The 20153-nt window shown below is 39.5% G+C and overlaps 1 protein-coding gene across 1 annotated transcript in view; it reads right to left on the bottom strand.

Annotated features, from left to right (window-relative positions):
- phf14 (PHD finger protein 14) overlaps window positions 1-20153 on the bottom strand; it is a 94120-nt gene that overhangs the window by 5112 nt on the left and 68855 nt on the right. The window contains exon 17 of the mRNA XM_014992657.2: window positions 15836-15953. Within this exon, the coding sequence (XP_014848143.2) occupies window positions 15836-15953 (118 nt within the window). The remainder of the gene's footprint in view (window positions 1-15835; window positions 15954-20153) is intronic.

Below are 20153 nucleotides of genomic sequence, written 5' to 3'. Positions count from 1 at the left end.
GATGGTGACACTGTAAATGTAAATGTGAGTTTTAAATGCAACAAAGAAGAATGTGAAATGGAGAGAGCAGGAGCCAGCTGATTTAGAAAAGCAGCCAAAGTGAAAGTGACAGAGCAGCAGCGGTGATTAAACAGCTCTGACAGATACAATTACCCCCCCTCCAGAGGTTAATAGACACATCTACACACTAGAATGTGTGATCACCAGGTTAGGATCTGCAGCCCACGGCGCCCTATGAATCGCCGGCAGCTAGACGAGAGCAGACAATAGTTGGGGGCTAATTTTCTGTCAGTCAAGGAGGGCCTGACTCCCATGAGTAGTTTTGTTCTACTTACATATAAAGACACTTCTCTGAAATTTCACATTTTATTTAATCACGCTGTGAACTGTGAATAAAAATATACTGAATGTTAAATGTCCCATAATGGTGTGTATTGCGTTCCTTTCATGTCCTCATTGTGTTAAAGAAAACCTTTAGTCAGACACGTTTCAGAGTTATTTACTAACAGTAGATTATGATTCTGATTTCCACCTATTAATTAAATATAGAATGCTTGTCTCTTTTCTGCTCACAAGTTTTCAAATAAGTAATCTTTAAAAATCAGATATCTTCCAAATATGAAATTTGGGAAATTCTTCAGTTACCTTAGCTTGTGATTCTAAGGTAACTGAAGAATTCACTGATTCAGCCCTGTTCAGTCCGCTTTAATCCAACTCTGGGTGGTTTGTCTAGAAAATCTGGTTGGTTTGGAAAAGTGTGAATGTGTAGTCGAACTCTGATACGGACCAAAAAATTGAACTCTGGTTCTCCTACAAACTTCAGTCTGGGTTCGGTTGAAGTGAACACTGGTGCGGTTAGAATGCATGTATGAACACCAAGCCAAACGGAGAGCGCTCCAAACGCAGGAAGTGGACTTATCATATTATAAACATAAGAGGAGTAAACCTGACCCCATGGTGTTAATCTGAGATCTATTGCTTTAGGTCAGAATGGAGCAGATGGTAACAGCTAATGGAAACAGACACTTTATGAATTTACTAGAAAACACCTTATTGGTCACATGGCACTCTATTTCTTGGAGACTATATAACAAACTCTCATAACAAAATGTAATATCAATCTGGAGACTTTGGTATAACTACCTCCTGCTGCACTCATTGCACGCATAGGCCTGTCATGATGACGTTTCTTGGGTATTGGTAAATTTCCCAGAAATAAAAAAGGAAAAAATAAAAGACAGAAAAAAGTACACACCTTAAATAAAATGGAATTATGATCTCACTGTAAACAAAATATATTAATCATTGGAATGAAAATGATCAAACTCATAATTAATGAATTGCTTATTGCGACAGGCTTAGTAGGAGGTGGACAATGACAATTAAAAAGTGAACTTCTGCTTTGTCAGCAAGCTCATTTAACTGAATTAGCAAATGACACTAATTTATTCAAGTAGTGAATCAAAAACAAGTTTCAAACATCATAGCACATATTTTCATAATATAACAGTGTTAAGTTGATCGGTAGGCATGTTGCAGATAAAGATGAGCCTAACGGTCCCCGTCATATTTTCTGCCAGCATGGTTCTAAGGCCACGTCTAGAACCCGTAAATTAGTGTTAGGGTAAATGCAGAGACTGGCCTCTAAATCTTCTCTTACTAAAAGAACCTTGGTCGTTGCTTCTGGAACAGTCTTGATATGCGGCCTCCCTCAAGAAAAATGTGCCATTTTTTCCTGAACTCTGTTGCTTTGTGGTGTTGGTCTGTGGGGCCGATATAAATCTGAGTGCAGGATGACGCATCGTGAACTCCCTCATCGTATACGCTTGTGCCATCTACCAAATCTCCCAGACAAGTCTGCCAATTTTCCAATTACCTCTGGTGCCATTCATTATCAGAGGGCCAGTCACTTCTTAAATGGGAAACAAGAGGAGAGGAGGGGCTAAACCATGCTAACTACCTCATAAACCTAGAGAACTGCCTCCCATGCCTCCTTCTGTTCTGATTTAGTGGGTGTCCCTGGGGGAAGAGTGACGGAGGTTCTTGTGGCCCCTGAGGGCCTTTGCTGGATTTCTCATGTGCTCTTTATCCTTGCCACTCCAACCCCTCAGCCACCTATCATTCCTGCCTGTGCCTGAGGGAAAGCAGGCGAGTGTCAGTGCTGCACTGCTTCACTGGTGCTGGTATTATCCTGCTGTCTGGCTGCCTACAGAACCCACCGTCCCACCCCACCCTCTATCCCCTACCCCCACCCCCACTTCCACCCCCACCCTCCTGTCTGGGAATGAAGTCCTAATCTTTGTGTCTCTTCGAATCTCAGTAAAGCGCCAGGCTGAAAGAGAAACCGCATCTGAAAATTACATGCAGATAAAGCCCACTGTTTACCTTTCTATACTTATGGTTAGGCTTTTATGGCGGCTGTGCAGAAATTGCCTCTGCAACATGCATATCTGAATGGTACAAGAGATGGAGAAGATGAGCAATTATATTTTAAATGCAGCCATCATCCAGCAAGTATGAAAAGCTTTCTGAGTAGGAGTACTTGCTGTTTGAGGGCACAAGATATACACAAAGTCTTTACTCTGACAGCATTATCAGAGCATATGGAAACAGCCAGACGTTGTTACCACAGACACAGCACAGGTGAAGTTCCTTAATGCTGCACTTCTCAAGTCAAAAGATACCTATTTGTGGCAGTGCCTTGTTTGGTTTATTCCACTCTTTGAAGAAAGAAACGTCTAGCTATTCAGCGGTAAAAAGCACTAGTTTGACTATGAACCTGGTAGTTTGAAATCTGGAAACTAATTCTTAGTGTTCAACAAGCCCTTGAACGTTCTGGAAGAGTTGCAGATATTTGTGTAGTAAGTGAGTACATTTCTTCTAAGAACCTTCTTTTCACTCTTGTTCAAATCACATGCAGAGATTTTTACTTTATAACACAACAATATCAATATCTATACTGACAGAGCAACAATATAAACAGTGTAGGCTCTAGGGTGCTATGTATCAAAACATAATAAAATGATCAGGTCTTTACCATCATCTAATATTATTAAATCTATTCTCAAGCACACAACATATTCCACACTGGTTATTAAATAGATGAAGCCAAAATGAAAAGATTTGAGGAACCCCTTTCTGTAGCAATAATGTAAAGCAGTGGATTTACTCTCTAAGTCATCTAGAGTTGGAAGGTACGCACATCAAAGTGTGTATGTACATTTGTGAGAGCAACTGGATGAATGTGGCTTATTATAGAAGAAAATTAGAGTAAAACTACAAAACATCAAATGAAATGAATAGAACTCTCTCTAGTTTGGGCCAAAGTTCAGACAATTGATGGCAACATCAGTATCGGCTGATGAAACGGGATTTATAACAAGAGCCAATGTTTATTTATTATGGAGGGGCCATGTCACAGTGGTAGTGATGCAGCAAAGGATTGTGGGTAGTTTAATGGAAAAGAGAAGCAGTGGTGTAGTCTAGTCAGGTGAAATATATATATATATATATATATATATATATATATATATATATATATATATATATATTTGGCTACTGGTCAGAACAGCATTATTAATATCAGATATTAATTTGCCCACATTTTCTTATGGGTGCATCACATAAGATGCACCCACATGGTTAATCATATAAGGTGCTAAGTTCCTACGTGTTAATTGTCCTGAATAAGGGTGGCGCCTGACCCTCTCTGCTGCTGTTTAACACAGCATCACAATTTTGGATTCATTTATTTTTGTGAAAATATATTCCTTATTTTCACTCTTATTAAGGCAAATAAAAAACTCAGAAGACCCATAATAACAAAAAACAAGTTTCTAAAAAGAAGTATTTTGTCTTCACAGTTTCTCTTTGTAATTTGCTGTCTTTTTTAAAACAACCTGTTTAACCTCTGCAATCAGGCAGACTGTCATCACATCACCGATGAATAACAAATCTAATGATTTTCAAGAGACCTGATATAATTAGTGGTCTGAAGCTTGCCGTTCTTCATGGGTGTGAGCGTGAGGCGCCTGGCGCAGCCAGAGTGGCTCATCCAGGGAAACAGCTGACTTGAAGCAGCAGCGCTCTGCCTCCTCCTGCTACAACACAGTTAAGGCGCTGAGTTGTGCATCAGTAGCCCGTACTACAGAGATATGCGTTCTGGGGAAAAGGCGTGAGAGACGCTGCGTCTCTGAAGAGCCTGCATCTGCTGATGGGCTGTGACATTGTGGGATATCTCCATCCCTCTGAGGAGATAAAGGAGACGAGCAGAGCAGAGAGAGGAGGAGGGCAGCACATTCCTATAGGCTGCCAGAGCCGCTGGCACTAACACATACATATATGATAATGAAATGCCACGTCTTTCATTGGAGGTAGATACTTTAAAGGGCACTAGCAGAGAGTTGTTCCTGTTCTGTGATGCACAAAGAGAGAAAGAGAGCTCAGCCTGGGCTCTAGGTGGCATCAAAGACCAGGACAGCCAAACCCATGACTGCTGCTCCAATACGACTAACAGAACTGGCTGAAAACACACACACACACACACACGCACACACACACACACACACACACACACACACACACGCACACGCACCCACCCCAGCAAATCTTCAGAAACTTGGATTAAATTTCTGCTGTAAAGGAATCACAATATATAACACAGTGTGCACTTCAGTAAGCTTCCCTGCCTTTATCAAGGCAGTACAGTCCTCAGAAGAATTAGCAGTTAATTAGTGCGACTTGCTTTCTTATCATGTTTTCTGCTTCCATTATGTTTATTTGTGTCAGTGTCTTACGCTGCAAAATGTGCATGCAGAAGAAGCTGTGCTGCATGGACCCCTCTAACCTTTACCGGCCAACAGTTTAATAAATCCAGTCCAGAACAGAAAACCCAAGCAGCAGCTGAGCTCTGGAGAGCTGCTGGCTAATCCTGGCTTTAGCAGCTAAAAAACTAAATTACTTACAAAAGGAGCTTTAAAATGTTTATTTAAAATCCAATATGCATAATAATAATAATTAAACTGCTACTAGTACTACTTAAGTTAAATAATAACTAATGCTAACCAAAGGTTTGGAACAATTTATAAATAACACTAAATGCAAAAGAATTTATAGTATTAAAAAATCATAGTGACACATATTCAGCTTTTGTATGGTGTAAAATAAAAATTTTTACATTAACTTTAGGAATTAAATTGTATTTTTAATGAACATGAACACTTATATTATTGTACTGTCTAATAAATACCCACTTTCCTAATTGCTTAAATTCTCATCTTGAAATATTTAACGCATTTCAGAAATATGTCTCCATATTACAGTGAGGAAAATAACTATTTGAACACTGTGACTTTGCAATTTCTCCCACTTAGAAATCATGGAGGGTCTGAAATTTTCATCTTAGATCCATGTCCACTGTAAAAGACATATAAGTATTGCAAATAAGCAAATAAGTATCGTCGGCCAGGGAAAACAGCAGCAGTTGATGACAGAAATATTGTGAGAGCTGTGAAAAAAATTCCAAAGCATCAGTAGTGACATCGACAACAACCCCACAGTGCAGGGGTGAAGGTATCATAATACACTGTTTGAAAACTCAGAGGGCAGAAATATAGAGGCAAATCACTCATCAGTAGTAAAAATCACAAGACCAGATTGCAATGTGCAAAGAAGTATAGAGATGAGACACAAATGTTCTGGAACACAATCTGATGGACTGATGAGGCCAAGATTAATCTCTACCAAAAAGATGGAAAGGCCAAAGTCTGGATAAAGAAAAGAACTGCTTTGGATCTGAAGCACACAAGCTCATCTGTTAAGCATGGTGGAGGTAATGTCATGGCTGGGCGTACATGGCTGTTTCTGAACAGGTTCAATCATTTTTATTAATGATACAAGTGATGATGGTAGCAGCAGAATAAATTGGTCATTCCACCTACTTCCTAATGTTGCTTTTCATTCTGGTCCCAACATGTTCCCGTACATAACGGTCTGCCACATTCTCTCATTTCCTACCTGCTGACAATCAAGGATAAAGATAATTTTCCATCAGCAACTGCACTGGAAGGAAATGTAGTTTTGTGACTCCAAAAAGTGACATCTGTCAACAAGAGGTTGCTTAGAAATATTTTAGTTTGATCATTCTCAAGCTGTCAAATTTTTAAGAGTGAATAAATAAAAAATAAAAAACAACAAAATTTAATTGCACATAGGGATTTTTAAATTATTTACTGTAACCGTCATGAATTGCGGTGTTAAGTGGTGAGGAACATGCAGCGGACCCAGGTAGTGATGAGACATGATGAATTTAATGACGAGTCAGTACAATAATCCAGGCAGCACAGATGAATGGAAGGGTAAGGCTCAAACTGGTAGCAACTGGTAATATAAACATAAACTGCGGACTGGACGACAAACTTGATGGTGGAGAAGACAAGGACCCGACAAGGAACAAGGAACTCAGGTGGGTGTAAATACACAGGGAAACAATCAGGAGAAACAAGGGACAAGGGCTAGACAGGACAACAGAGAGACTCAACAGAATATAAAACCTAAATAAACACACAAAAAACCCAAATCACTACAGTATCTTCACAATTCAAAAGAAGAGTAAATGGTTTAAGAAACGGTACTGAGAGGAGATGGAATGGGAACAGGTACGTTGAAAATTCAAGTACAAATAATTAAGTAAAGAAACACTGAAGACATCTGGTGAGCTGGTTCTATGCAATAAATACTGTCATTCAAATATACAAATATACTGATTGCACTTTAAAAATGAGGTAACTTTATGTTATTAAAGGTAAAGTTTAAACAGTGTCATGACAGCCTTATTCACCCCCCTTCAAATAAAGTGTTACCGAAACATCATATAAGCAGTGGGACTTGATGTTTGTCAAAATGCACTTTGTTTCTTATGGTGCCCGAGAGGGGAAAAAAGCACTTTATGACTTCTCTTCAAACATAGGAGTAAACAGTGTAACAGCAACTTAAGGTTATTATAAACCAGCAACAACAAGTTTTAACAAACTGCTCTGACAATATAACAGGACGTGTTTCTCTGTTGCTTCAGCTTTCAGAGGAAAATCTAATTTTCAGCACCAAGTGCTGGTCTTTTACAATCAGACTTCAACTGGGTCGACAAAAATCTGCTGTTGCTTATTCCTCAAAATCAACTGTGAAAGCAGAGAAAGATGTTTCCTTGGAAACCAGTTTGAGGTGCAAATCTACCCTTGCAATGGTTTTATGAAGTGGATAAGTGTACAAACTTCTGTTCTGCACACAAAGAGGAATAAGAATATCATAATAATCTGGAAGTATTTTATCTAGCTCAGATCTCTCTGCTCTTTCTGCAGTTATGTTTCATAAAATGCTTCACGTTCTAGTCTACTGATTAAGATGGAGTAATTTCCTGTTTTCACACTTTTTTCTAGCATGACACAGTAGCACACCTTCTGTTTTTACTTCTTCTCAGAATCCTAAAACACACAAAATAATTACCCAACTTATAAACGTGAGCACATTTTCCCTGTATTTTGGTTGTTTTTGGTTCCTCCATGTAACAGAGATCTTTTTGCCATTCAAGGGATGACACCGTTTTCATGGGTCATAAACAGCAGCTTCATGAGTCTGTTCAGGCAGTGCATTACTCGCTACATTTACCCACTTCTGTCCTCAGCCACATTCCCAAACCTTTGCTCCTCAACCCCCACAAAGCAGCCACCAGAGAGAACATTTAAAGTTGATGACTGCTCATATTTGCAATTCCGGTTACATTTATTACAAAGGGCATGTTTAGTGCTCCCTTTTCCCCGCAAGAAACAAATTTCCATTTCAGTGAGGCATGACTGATACTGAGATGGTCTTACCAGGCGATGGCTAATTTAATAAGAGGTGGAATGCAAAAGCAGGTTTCCCTTTTATCACCTTGTCTGATAGCTACAAATATCCCTGAAAGAAATGTAGAGTTGGAAAGGGAAGGATGTCTCTATTTCTAGACTGCAGCCAAAAACAGCAGAAACATGTAGAGCTAACATCCCTGCCACCAAATTAAAAATGTTTGTCTGTTAGTTTTGTGTTAAGAAAAGTTTGAGAATGCCCTCATCCCAACATTTCCCTCAGAGGTCAGACTGTGATTGAATATTCACTGAAAACACTCTGCCAGCAAAGAACAAATATAAGAAGTCAGTGCCAAACAGCCAGGATGAGGGTTATAAATGAAATTATCCGCCAATGGAACTAGTACGTTTTAATCACTATTGAAGAATTATTGACTTAAAACAAGCTCTTATTTCTTGCTGAAAGGTTACGTGTAAGTTTTATCTTATTTCAAGTGTGCTAAGATATTTGGACAAGAAATGAGACCAAAAGTACTTGGTAAGATTTTGTGTTTTTGCAGTGAATGTCTTGCTAAAGCTAATGGCTTCATGCCTGGTGTCAGTGTTTTCATTCTTAAACGAGTTGACTTATGAAAGTTGGTCAAATATTCAAATGACAGATCAGAGTTGAAGAGTTGATCAGAGTTGAAGAAAGCATAATGAATGTTGTAGTTATAAGATAGTGAAATTTGTGTTACTAATCTGCAGAACTATCAGGAACTATTTGTTTATTCGGTCATAAATAAAATAACTTACCAGCTTTTAATTGTCAATGTCAATATATGAGAGGAAATTTAAGAACTGCTGTGCTGAAAAAGTTTGCAAGGCAAACTATAGCAATCATAACCAAAAACGTTCTATAATTCCAATATTATCAGAAAAATAGGTAAACATCTTATGCATGATTATCTCATATTTTAAATTTTAACTAATAAATAAAAAAGTCTCTGTGGTTTCTATGGTGAGGTGCTGACTTTGTGCTGCTGATAGTTGTAGGTCAGAGATGTCAATCATTTTGAGTTCAACTGTATTTAGAACCAGAAGCATTTTAGTGTTTCTGTCCCACAGTGTGAGAACAGCACACAGTCAGCTGCAGGTGATCCTGGCTGATCTGATTTCACTTCAGCCATTCCTGCGCCTGTTCAAATCAAAGCACACAGATACTTAACTTTCCTTCTGTGTGTGTGTGATTGTATACACTTATTAACATCTGGAACAAATGATACATTTATATCCTAAATAAATGTTCACTATCCAACCCTAAAGTTTCACATTTGACCTTCTGCTGCAAATAAAGTCCAATGTTTTAATATGTACTAAAAGATCTACTGCATGGAGAGGCTGGCATCATGACCGGGGTTTAGTGTCTCAGAAAGTTTCAAAATTTCAATTTGATTCTTTTGCACAGCTTTGTTTACTTCCTTGGTTTGCATGAACTTGCTTAAGACAACCTGACAACCCACCCATCCATCCATCCATCCATCCATCCATCCATCCATCCATCCATCCATCCATCCATCCATCCATCCATCCATCCATGCATCCATCCATCCATCCATCCATCCATCCATCCATCCATCCATCCATCCAGCCATCCATCCATCCATCCATCCATCCATCCATCCATCCATCCATCCATCCATCCATCCATCTTCTATATACCCTTGTCCCTTAGTGGGGTCTGGGAGGTGCTTAAGACAACCTAAAATACGAAAAAAGAAATAAGACATTCAGCTTTGGTGGGTTCACAAAAAATGCTAAAGAGAAGATCATTATGCATATTTATAGAGAGAAGGAGTTGTTCCTGACTGCAGAATGCCATTGGACTGAAACATGCTTTCAACCTGCACAGCAGGAGCCGGGGACTTGTAGAACTGTTACCCTAACGAAGGCAGCGCAGCCGTTTCTCAGAGTCTGCTCAACACTTTATGGTCAGATAATACTGGGGAGTCTGACAAGTGGCCTTATGTACGTTCTCTGCTAAAAGGGTTATTAGAACAGAACTGGGTTCAGAGAAATGGGCCACTCAAGCCACTGGGGATCCCAACAGCAATCACACACTTCAGTTTATTTCACAAATTAGGCCCTGAGAGGGGCATGCACGTCTGTAGCGCCTAGTTAAAGTGATGGAGGTGACTCCCAGGCATTGATTTTTCTCTTCGCCTCTGGCATCCCGCAAGGCCACAACTGTGCTCCCTCTGGGCTGGTCCAGTTGGCCCTGCTCGCCTTTAAATCACATTAAACTGTGGCTACGCTTTAGCTATGTCTGCGAGACAAGCATCAATAATGCAGTTATCAAACTGTAATTGCCTTGTACACGTCAGCAGAGCTTTAACTGCTGGACTTTTTCAATGCACTCTTCCCCAACCAAGACATTAGGATTAAACTTGAACACGTAGGAAAAAATAGAGGACAACAAATTCAAATCAGGCGATTTATCTTCATTTCATAAATGCACCAATGATACAGATTAATCCAATCAAACTGCTAATGAAAAACGTCTCATATGGAAAATAAAAATAGGTTAAAGGTTAGATTTCTCCTCTAAGACAGATACTTACAGGATGAGGAGCTGACAGATTTTTTTTTCGTCCCCCCCCTCTGAAGACCACAGCAGCTGATGAGTAATGATGCCTATTTTTCTTTCAATTTACTCCATATAGTAAAAGCAGCAGACTGTGACACTTCATTACGGTAATTAGGCTAATTTAATTACAGTCTTTCACAGGTCAGGCAGGAAGCCACTGATTGATGGCACAGCTTGTGAATGCAAAATTCTTTAAAGAAAAACAGAGCCAGAATACCTCAGCTACAGCGCACTGAGCTCATGAACACTGTAGTCAAAGTCAGCAGCGTTAACCGGGAAAAAGCGTTACATAAACAGAGCTGAATAATCTGAGGTCAGAACCCAACTTCAAGTTTATATCGTTAGCAGAGTAGGAGTTGGCCTGTGGCTGTGGTGGCAGTCAAGCAAATGAAACTTTTATGGACGTTCATTTCAACAGTTGCAAACCTTTTGATAACAACAAGGCTGAGAGCAGCCTGAGTGGTGCATCCCACACAAGTTCACAGTTGAGCACTTTAAACACTGTCTGAACAACTTTAAGAGCTTTTGGCATTTCAAACCTTTTATCAGAATCTCCTCTCCTGATTCACCATGAAGCCCAGCATGCCAGGCACTGCTGCAAGGGTATAAATAAAGCCTTAAACAAGAGCCCCTTGGCACGGCAACAAGCCTGAATTAAAGGCCATCTGTATATTACGGCAAGACTGTTACTTTATTGCTGAAATCAATTTAGCAAGGCCCTGGAGCGGGAGGGATATGGCCTTGGTCAGAGTGAGGTTTATCTAAACGGAGCAGGCTGAGAGAAACACAGGGTTTGTAATGAACTCCAGAGTGTCCAATAAAGCCTTTTATTTCCCCTTTTGTACAGCTGAAACACGCGTGTGTGGTGGCAACATTCACCTTCACAGTTGCAGTGACACAAGCAACCAGCGGCTCCTCTGTAATTACACCTGCCTGCAGATACCTCAACAATGCAAGCAAATCACAAAGACAAATCATCATTAAAATGCTATTTTCTTCTGAAACATCAACCAAATCTCATTTATTCTGACCTTTAAAAGAAAATAAGAAGACCATCCTACAGAACTAAACAAACTATCAGATGTGTTCAAAAGTAACCAAGGTAATATAAGGCAATATAACCACACAATCTAAAAGGGCAAATATTTTACATCTAATATTTTAAAGTTAACTTAAAAAAAACAACTTTTTTCAAAGATAATTTCCTAAAAATATACTTCAGAAGCCACTGTTCCACAGGCAAGAAAAAAAAACACTTTGCTTTTCCTGAGTTCATAGTTTGTTGGAGCTTCAGTTTCAACAAGTCAGAGGAAACTTTCTGTAGTTCGCTAAACTACAGAAATTGTGGAGAGAACCATAGACATAATGAAGAGTAGACGCCGTATTGGCTGCTTAGGCACAGGAAATACGGCGGCCATCTTGGAGCAGTCGTCCCTCCTACTTGGCTAAACCAAACAGCAAAAGGGGGCTCAGCACTGCTGATGGATCAGCTATTGATGTGAGGGCTAACTCGTCACAAAAAAATGTAACATATTATTGTTTATATTTTGTGAATAGGATATTAATGTACTGTATTTATGTCCACCAGCGAAATGCCAGCTGAGGTCAGGCATTGTTTGTGTAGTTCAGGCGTTCAGCTCCAGCTATGAAGGCTAACGGTGATTTTGTAAATCCTAAAAAGTTTGAATTATTCCCCAACGTTGATTTAGATTATCTGAATTTTACTGAATTGTATTCATTTTGGTGTGAATCTCCCTCTGTCTGGCTGAATTTAGACAGAATTCTTTAACATATATTTGAAAACAAACTGGCCCTTTCAAAGTGTCATGAGATGACTTTTATTGTGGGGTGGGAAGAAATAAAATGAAAATGACTGATTTTAATCAGTGTGTTAAAAACCATATTTTTCTAAATATAACATTCACATATAATGACTGTTTTTTTTAGATGTTTCTATTTAAATCTGAAGGAGGTCTTATATTTTGTGCTCTATGGCAGCTCAAAATTGAATAGCTCATGTGGAACAAAGTGACCTTTGCATCAGCATTTGGGTGACACTGGGCAAAAATAAAAATGTAATGTTTGGAACTACTTGGGAATCTGTGGTTTTTGTGACAAAGTTAAGGAAAAAGTCATTTATCTTCTGTTTATTTCTTCCCTCAGATGTTGCACTTCTTCTTCTTCTTAGATAACACCAGTGGCAGCAGGGAGATCTGGTAAATTACTTCCTGCACTAGTCTGTGTAGAAGACAGTCAGCCATAAGCTGACCGCCCCACTATCTCGGCCAGATGAATCTCAAACGCACAGATCAGGTAATATTCTGCACTTAAAGCTGGCATTTAAGAAACATTCCTCCACCACAGGCAAAAACGGTGCATGGCTTGGCATTTAGAGGCGGATAATAAAACTTTCCTTAAATACAGCTCTCATCTCAGAGTGCTTTTTAGATGCCCTTAGTGGAGTCAATTATCTCCCCACACTTGCTATTACTGAGACACTCTGAGCACCTCGCGCCTTAAAAGGTCCGTGAATCATGCTTTCTGAAAAATGTCACATTCTTAACTGCCTCTCAAAATGCAGACCCTGCCATGTAAGTGGTGGCGAACACGTGTTGGCTTTTTTCATCCATTTTTACTTACCTGTGCCTTCTTAATATGCTAGATGAATTTAAAGCAAATAAAATTCTTCTTGTTTAGAAAACAATTCACTCTACACGTAACAATGTGTTATTGTCCACTGCCAAAATAAGAGATGATCAAAAGTAATGTGTTGAAAAGTTATTGAACAGATTTTTTTTCTGATTCCTGACTGGCTAAATAAAGTTGAGATTTATTTTTATTTAACCAATGAAACGTCCTGTTGCTGTGAGGCAGAGCCCTGCAGCTTCTCCTGTTTGATGTGAATAAGTGGGAGGGCAGCATAGGAAGCTACAGCATTCACTACATGCTACATACATGGAAGGACAAGCAGCCATCTCTGAGGGAACAGACTGAATGTTTTAGTGCTCATGTTTAACATGGCTTGTTGTTCTTTCAAGAGATGGTTACCTCTTGAAAGAACACAGGAAAGCCTAAAAATACATTTATTTATTGCAGAAACATAATCACATCATTTACAAAACTCCAGCCTTTTACTTGAGGGCATATATTCAACCCCGTAAGAAATACTTATTGGGTTTTTACCCTAACCTCCTACAATTTCAAACAATTAAAGTAAACTTAAGCTTTTTATATTTAAATTTCAGTTTTACAATTTTGAGTTTGGAGTTTCTAGGAACTTCTGACATGTAAACCATGACATCATCTTTCCTTCAAATATAAACATGATGTGAGAAAGCTCACTGTTATAAGGACTGCAAGATTTATACCTGGGGCTACCAGATCTCCATATCAACCATCAGACAGCATCTACACGAGAACATGTAACCATTTTATTATGTTTCTGCTCCGAGTAAGGAGATCCCTGGTCACACCATAAGAAAAAAGCTCAGAAAACTTTCAGCTTGTTCCGGTAATCTCTGCTCAAATGAGTCAGCGGAGCACCACAATGCAGAAAGCTGTTCTGAACCCACTAGCCAACAGAAAAGCATCACTATCTCCAAAGCATTTTGGATCTGAATCAGGTTCAGTGGTTTGTGAACCTGGTGATCTTCTAACTGCCTACAGAATGAGGAACACTTGTATGTTTTGCTAAACAGCTTTTCTTAAAATATATTTTTCTTTAACTGACCCGCTGAATATTAAAAGTCATATGGAAAATCCACTTGAAAAGAAATTTGAATTTAATGGATTGTTATCCAGGGACCACTTAACATTTACAGAGAGCTATAACCTTTCAGTTTTGCTCATAATTGAATGTTTCATTTTTGTGACTCAGCATTTAAAACATACTTCTTATAATTTACTTCAGCTGCTCCAGCATCAATCAGCCTTTAACTCCACAAAGAGCAGGCGGAAAGAGGAAGAATGCAGCCTTCTGATGACAAATAAAAGAAGAAATCTATTTTCATTTCGACAGAGAGGCTTCAACTAGTTATCATATAATGCAATTTAAAACAGAAACAACCAAAAAGGAGACAGAGAATTCTCATGGCAGGATTACTTCCAACCCTCATAGTTGCATGTAATCAAAGTTATTTCAGGGAGCCAATCAGATCTCTCTTCTCACATGTACAACTTTTTGCATTGAATGTGTTTGCTGTCATTTAAAACACCAAAAAGATACAAAGAGTGCCATCAAGAAGAACCAATGAAGCCCAAAGCATTAACCTCCACCACCATGCCTGCTGTTTGTATACAATAATGCATGCTGTCCTCAGCACTATTGTCAAACTGGATGTCTTCTGTTTAAAGGACCTTATTTCAGAAGGTTCATACAAAGACAAACCAAGTATTTGTTTTATAGAGAAGAGGCTTTCTTCCTGCATAACAGGAGGAATCATCAGTAAAAGACACTGAACATGAGGGAACAGTTTTCATTTTTCAATATCTTTTGAATGATTCTGTCATAAACATACTAATGAGGTCAGTAGAGTCTGAGATGGAGTTTTTCAGTTTTATGAAACCTGGGAGTGAAAGTTGCTGAAACTGATGAGAAGACCGGCTTCTGTTATCACTTAGGAACAATCCTTTCCCTGAACAACTAAGTAATGCATTTGGAAATAGTCTTCCAACCCTCCAAGACTGAGGAAACTGTTTCTGTTTTTTCTTTTTCTTTTTTTATTTGAGGTTAAATTAAAATTATTTAACAAATCTTGTACTGTGTCTTGATCTGTAAATTGTAGAAGTGAAGCTGTATTTCATTTTGTTTCCAAACACAGAACATCTTGTTTTTCTTCTTTTTTTTACCATAAAGTACTGACATAATGTAGTTACACTTTCAGTAGCTTATACTTCAATGTTCTCTGGTAATGCCTGCTTCTTTTCAAGAAGGAAAACAAATCAAATACCTCATCCCCTATAATATGCATTAATATGCAAAACATAGTTAAACTTAGTTGAAATGGAGTCCATTCTCTGCCGGACAGTCCCACTACATCTGCCTAATATAGGTCAAGAAGACAGAAAAATGTTGTACACTCAAACAATCTATATGAAAGGTGAAGCATGGCTCACAATAGCAGCCATGACAACACGTGTCCATATACAATTTTATGCATGTAAAGGTATTACTAAGATTACCTTACTTGTGAACAGTTTAACCCAAATTCAAAAACCTTGGCTTAACTCTTGCAGATTACTTGACACACAAAACAAAAACTGGGATTAAAAACACATATTTGTTTGTGTTGTTTCGACCTTTTAAAAGTTCCTTAATGCAGTAGGCAACTAGCACACACACAGCATTTCTGCACAGACCACTTCCACTCACCTTGGATGATGATGTGTCACATTCCTGGCAGATCCAGCCATATCCTGTCTGCTTGGGGGATTTCTTTAGCGGGGGATCCAGACACCCGAAGTGATAACAGAGCTGGCACTCATCACACCTGAGGCACAGGACAGGAAGGGTCCGTGTTATGTGTCACATAAATAATGCTGCTGCCCTCCTTCAATCAAACCAGCGGTTCTGGAGAGATGATGGATGATAACAAGGCAGCAAGCTGTCACCCATGAGACTTTGCTAATGTATTTCTACCCCTCTTTAATCACTGTACTCCCTTGACTTTACGCAGCCATGCACTGTTCAGTGGTTTTTCTAAGTGCCCTGATAAATACAGGTCTTGTTAGTGTCAGAGAAATGCTTGTTACATCTCCCAGGGCTGGACTGTTTCTTCAAGCTCATGAGAAGCGACACAACTCCAACAACACAACATGAAAAACCTGCTATACATAAAAAACCAAAAACAAATATGGCACAAAAACTTTAACCCATCTATTTCTATAAAGTTAAGAATGATAGACCTTTGCGGTGGTAACTTTTTATTATGTAAAGCACTTTGAACTGTCTTGCTGCTGAAATGTGCTATACAAATAAACTTGATTGATTGATTGAGAACTTCCTTTATTTGCTCTGATCAATCATTAGTCAGTCATTATAATAATTCAGATCCGTTATGCTTTTACTAACCTATTTTCGGAGAAAAAGGCATGAAGAGAAAAAATAATGAATCCAAAATTTATGGTTTTGGAAGGACTTCTTCCTTTCAGTTGTCCTTTTCTCTTAGTCAGCACTGCAAGTGCAGTTTCTTTGACAAAACCTCTGCTTGTAAAATACAGCTGGTATAAATGGTTTTCTGATGACGGGAGGATCTGCTTCAGATGGCTTAAAAAGAATCGCCAGACCTGTTAAAACTGATTTTCTGTGAACTGATGATTGTAGAGTTTTGGGGAATAAACTCCAACTCTTTTCTCATTCAGTATTTGGATGAAAAACTGTAAATTTGTACAGAAAAATAAACTAGTAGGTAAATCATATTTACTAAAACACAAAAATGTTGTTTTGTTTTAATTTAAAGGGAAAATACTGTTACATTTTAGAACACTGAGACTTATACATATTAAATAAGACATAAAACATTAGCAAATAAAAACAACTTTTAAAGCCCTTTTTGACAACAAAAAGGTCTTTGCTGTAATAAGAAGTTATTACCATATACTGATGATGATGTGTCATCTGGATCCATTATACATGATGGATTATTCATGTAGAAAGGATACAGACTTTGTTTCTTGATAAAACAAGATTCCTTTTTAACAGGAATATGTCAAACAGATGTACAGATGCTCATTGAAGATGAAGAAATGGACGTAGTGAAAATTTCTGACAAAAACATCATCACCCAGGGAACAGGTAGGAAAGCACTCTCCTTTCTGATATTTATGTTTAAGTAAATGAATGAAAGAGCTTATCTGCAGCTGCAGTCCGGTTCTGTCAGTATTTTATCTTTTCTTTCATCTATCATATGTGAGGCCTTATCTTGAGGAGACTTTTTAGGGCCAATCAACATGCTGTTGTGAGTATCCTGACTGCAGACATAGAGACTGACTGTGACTGGTGTGACAGTAAAGAGATTTGAACAACTGCAATGTTTCTGAATAAAGTTTTAAGTTCTGGGTCACAGAACTGACAGCAGCAGAAGGTCTGGTTCTCTGCTGGTGATCTGTTACTGGGAATGCTGGTGTAAACGCTCACTTATTGAGCACTTTGATCTTCGGAAGTTTGTGACATAATAATAATAATAATAATAATAATAATAATAATAATAATAATAATAATAATAATAATAATAATAATAATAATAATAAACTTAATTTGTACCGCACTTTTCATTACCAAAAATCTCAACGTGCTACACAGTGCAACTATATCAAACACAAATAACCACATTCCATATGCTGCAGGTTTCACATCATCTGCACCAAGGCCTGGGCCTTTCATGCTTTTTATGTTTTTTTTGTTTGTTTGTTTTTTTAATATCTCTTTATTTCTGTCACGAGAATGAATACACAAAAACTATTGTGAGCCTAAAACAATCAGAAAAAGATTAAATATGATTTATGCCTATTAAAGATGAAATGGTCATTTATGATTTCAGACATTTACCTTCACTCTAACTCCACATGGTGGTGAAAAATTGCCCAGACTCTATTATCCCCCTTTTCCCCGTGTTTTGTCCAGTGTTTTTCTTTTTGCCCTTAAATCCCTTACACTGCCCTTCTGTCTACCGTAATGAAGATGAATGGACTTTGTGGTTGACCTCCCTGGCTGTTCCTGTTATCAGATTTTCATTAAAGATTGTGAACCTCCTACATTGATTAGAACATAATTGGCTCTAATTGTAAAGTGAGTGTTCACTAGTCTGATGGAGGTTATTGAGAGATGGTCAGCATCATAAATGAGAAGAAGAAAATATCTGCTCTCTTTGGGATTCAGCTGAATCTTGTTAAAGACTCCAAGCCTTTTAAAAGTGGTTATTGTGTGCTAAATAAACTGACATTGTTCAGTAATTTACAGTTGGTAATTTGCCCACCAAACAGTGCATTTAATGGACTTTTTTTTTTCAAACTTTTTTTCAGCCAAAAAATAAAGCCAGGTAGTTTGCTTCAAGCTGACTCTTTGTCTACATGAACTATGAAGCCTTCGTCTAAACAGAACCTTTCAGAAGCTTTTACATCATAGTGCTGTGATAAAAATCTGTTGTGATCACAGTGTAGGCTTTCAGAATATGCAGCTGGGATTGTGGAACACAGCAGCTCTGACATGAGAATTTACAGAAAACATGTGCTGGGTGTTTCCCCTGTACCTAATACCAGCTGGCTCATTTCTGTCACAAGTCCTCTGCTAGCAGTCCAAATGCATCCAACACTGTTGAAACTGTTGTGCTCTAACTGCATCAGATTCTACTGATCTACATATTTCACACATTCAATCAAAAATACTTTATTTAATTCAAATAGAAATTAAATGTTGCCGCAACTCATGCTGTCTAAGAATCTTCAGAGTCGTGCCATTTTAGATATTTTTTTTATTTTACAAGAAGCACATTTTGTTTGCTTAAAACACTTTTTAGTTCTTCCTTAAAGAGTTTACAAAACAAGGTTAAAATGCACAGACTGGCTCTGATTAAAGGGTTGTCACAGTACAACCCCACTACCAGTAGCTGAGGGCAGATTGAGGACAGGCTGAGCACAGGACAGGCTGAGGACAGACTGAGGACAGGCTGAGCACAGGACAGGCTGAGGACAGACTGAGGACAGGCTGAGCACAGGACAGGCTGAGGACAGACTGAGGACAGGCTGAACACAGGACAGGCTGAGGACAGGCTGAACACAGGACAGCCTGAGGACAGGCTGAACACAGGACAGGCTGAGGACAGGCTGAACACAGGACAGCCTGAGGACAGGCTGAACACAGGACAGGCTGAGGACAGACTGAGGACAGGACAGGCTGAGGACAGACTGAGGACAGGACAGGCTGAGGACAGACTGAGGACAGGCTGAGCACAGGACAGGCTGAGGACAGGCTGAACACAGGACAGGCTGAACACAGGGCAGGCTGAGGACAGACTGAGGACAGGACAGGCTGAGGACAGGCTGAACACAGGACAGGCTGAGGACAGGCTGAACACAGGACAGGCTGAGGACAGACTGAGGACAGGCTGAGCACAGGACAGGCTGAGGACAGACTGAGGACAGGCTGAACACAGGGCAGGCTGAGGACAGACTGAGGACAGGACAGGCTGAACACAGGACAGGCTGAGGACAGGCTGAACACAGGACAGGCTGAGGACAGGCTGAACACAGGGCAGGCTGAGGACAGACTGAGGACAGGACAGGCTGAGGACAGGCTGAACACAGGACAGGCTGAGGACAGGACAGGCTGAGGACAGGCTGAACACAGGGCAGGCTGAGGACAGACTGAGGACAGGACAGGCTGAGGACAGGCTGAACACAGGACAGGCTGAGGACAGGCTGAACACAGGACAGGCTGAGGACAGGCTGAACACAGGACAGGCTGAGGACAGACTGAGGACAGGCTGAGCACAGGACAGGCTGAGGACAGACTGAGGACAGGCTGAACACAGGGCAGGCTGAGGACAGACTGAGGACAGGACAGGCTGAACACAGGGCAGGCTGAGGACAGACTGAGGACAGGACAGGCTGAGGACAGACTGAGGACAGGCTGAGGACAGACTGAGGACAGGACAGGCTGAGGACAGACTGAGGACAGGCTGAGGACAGGCTGA

Source organism: Poecilia mexicana, unplaced genomic scaffold, assembly GCF_051168715.1.
Source record: "Poecilia mexicana isolate PSO_F unplaced genomic scaffold, ASM5116871v1 scaffold_11, whole genome shotgun sequence".
Classification (NCBI taxonomy): Eukaryota; Metazoa; Chordata; class Actinopteri; order Cyprinodontiformes; family Poeciliidae; genus Poecilia; species Poecilia mexicana.
Note: the sequence above shows the minus strand (reverse complement) of the source record. Positions and strands in the feature narration are given on the sequence as shown.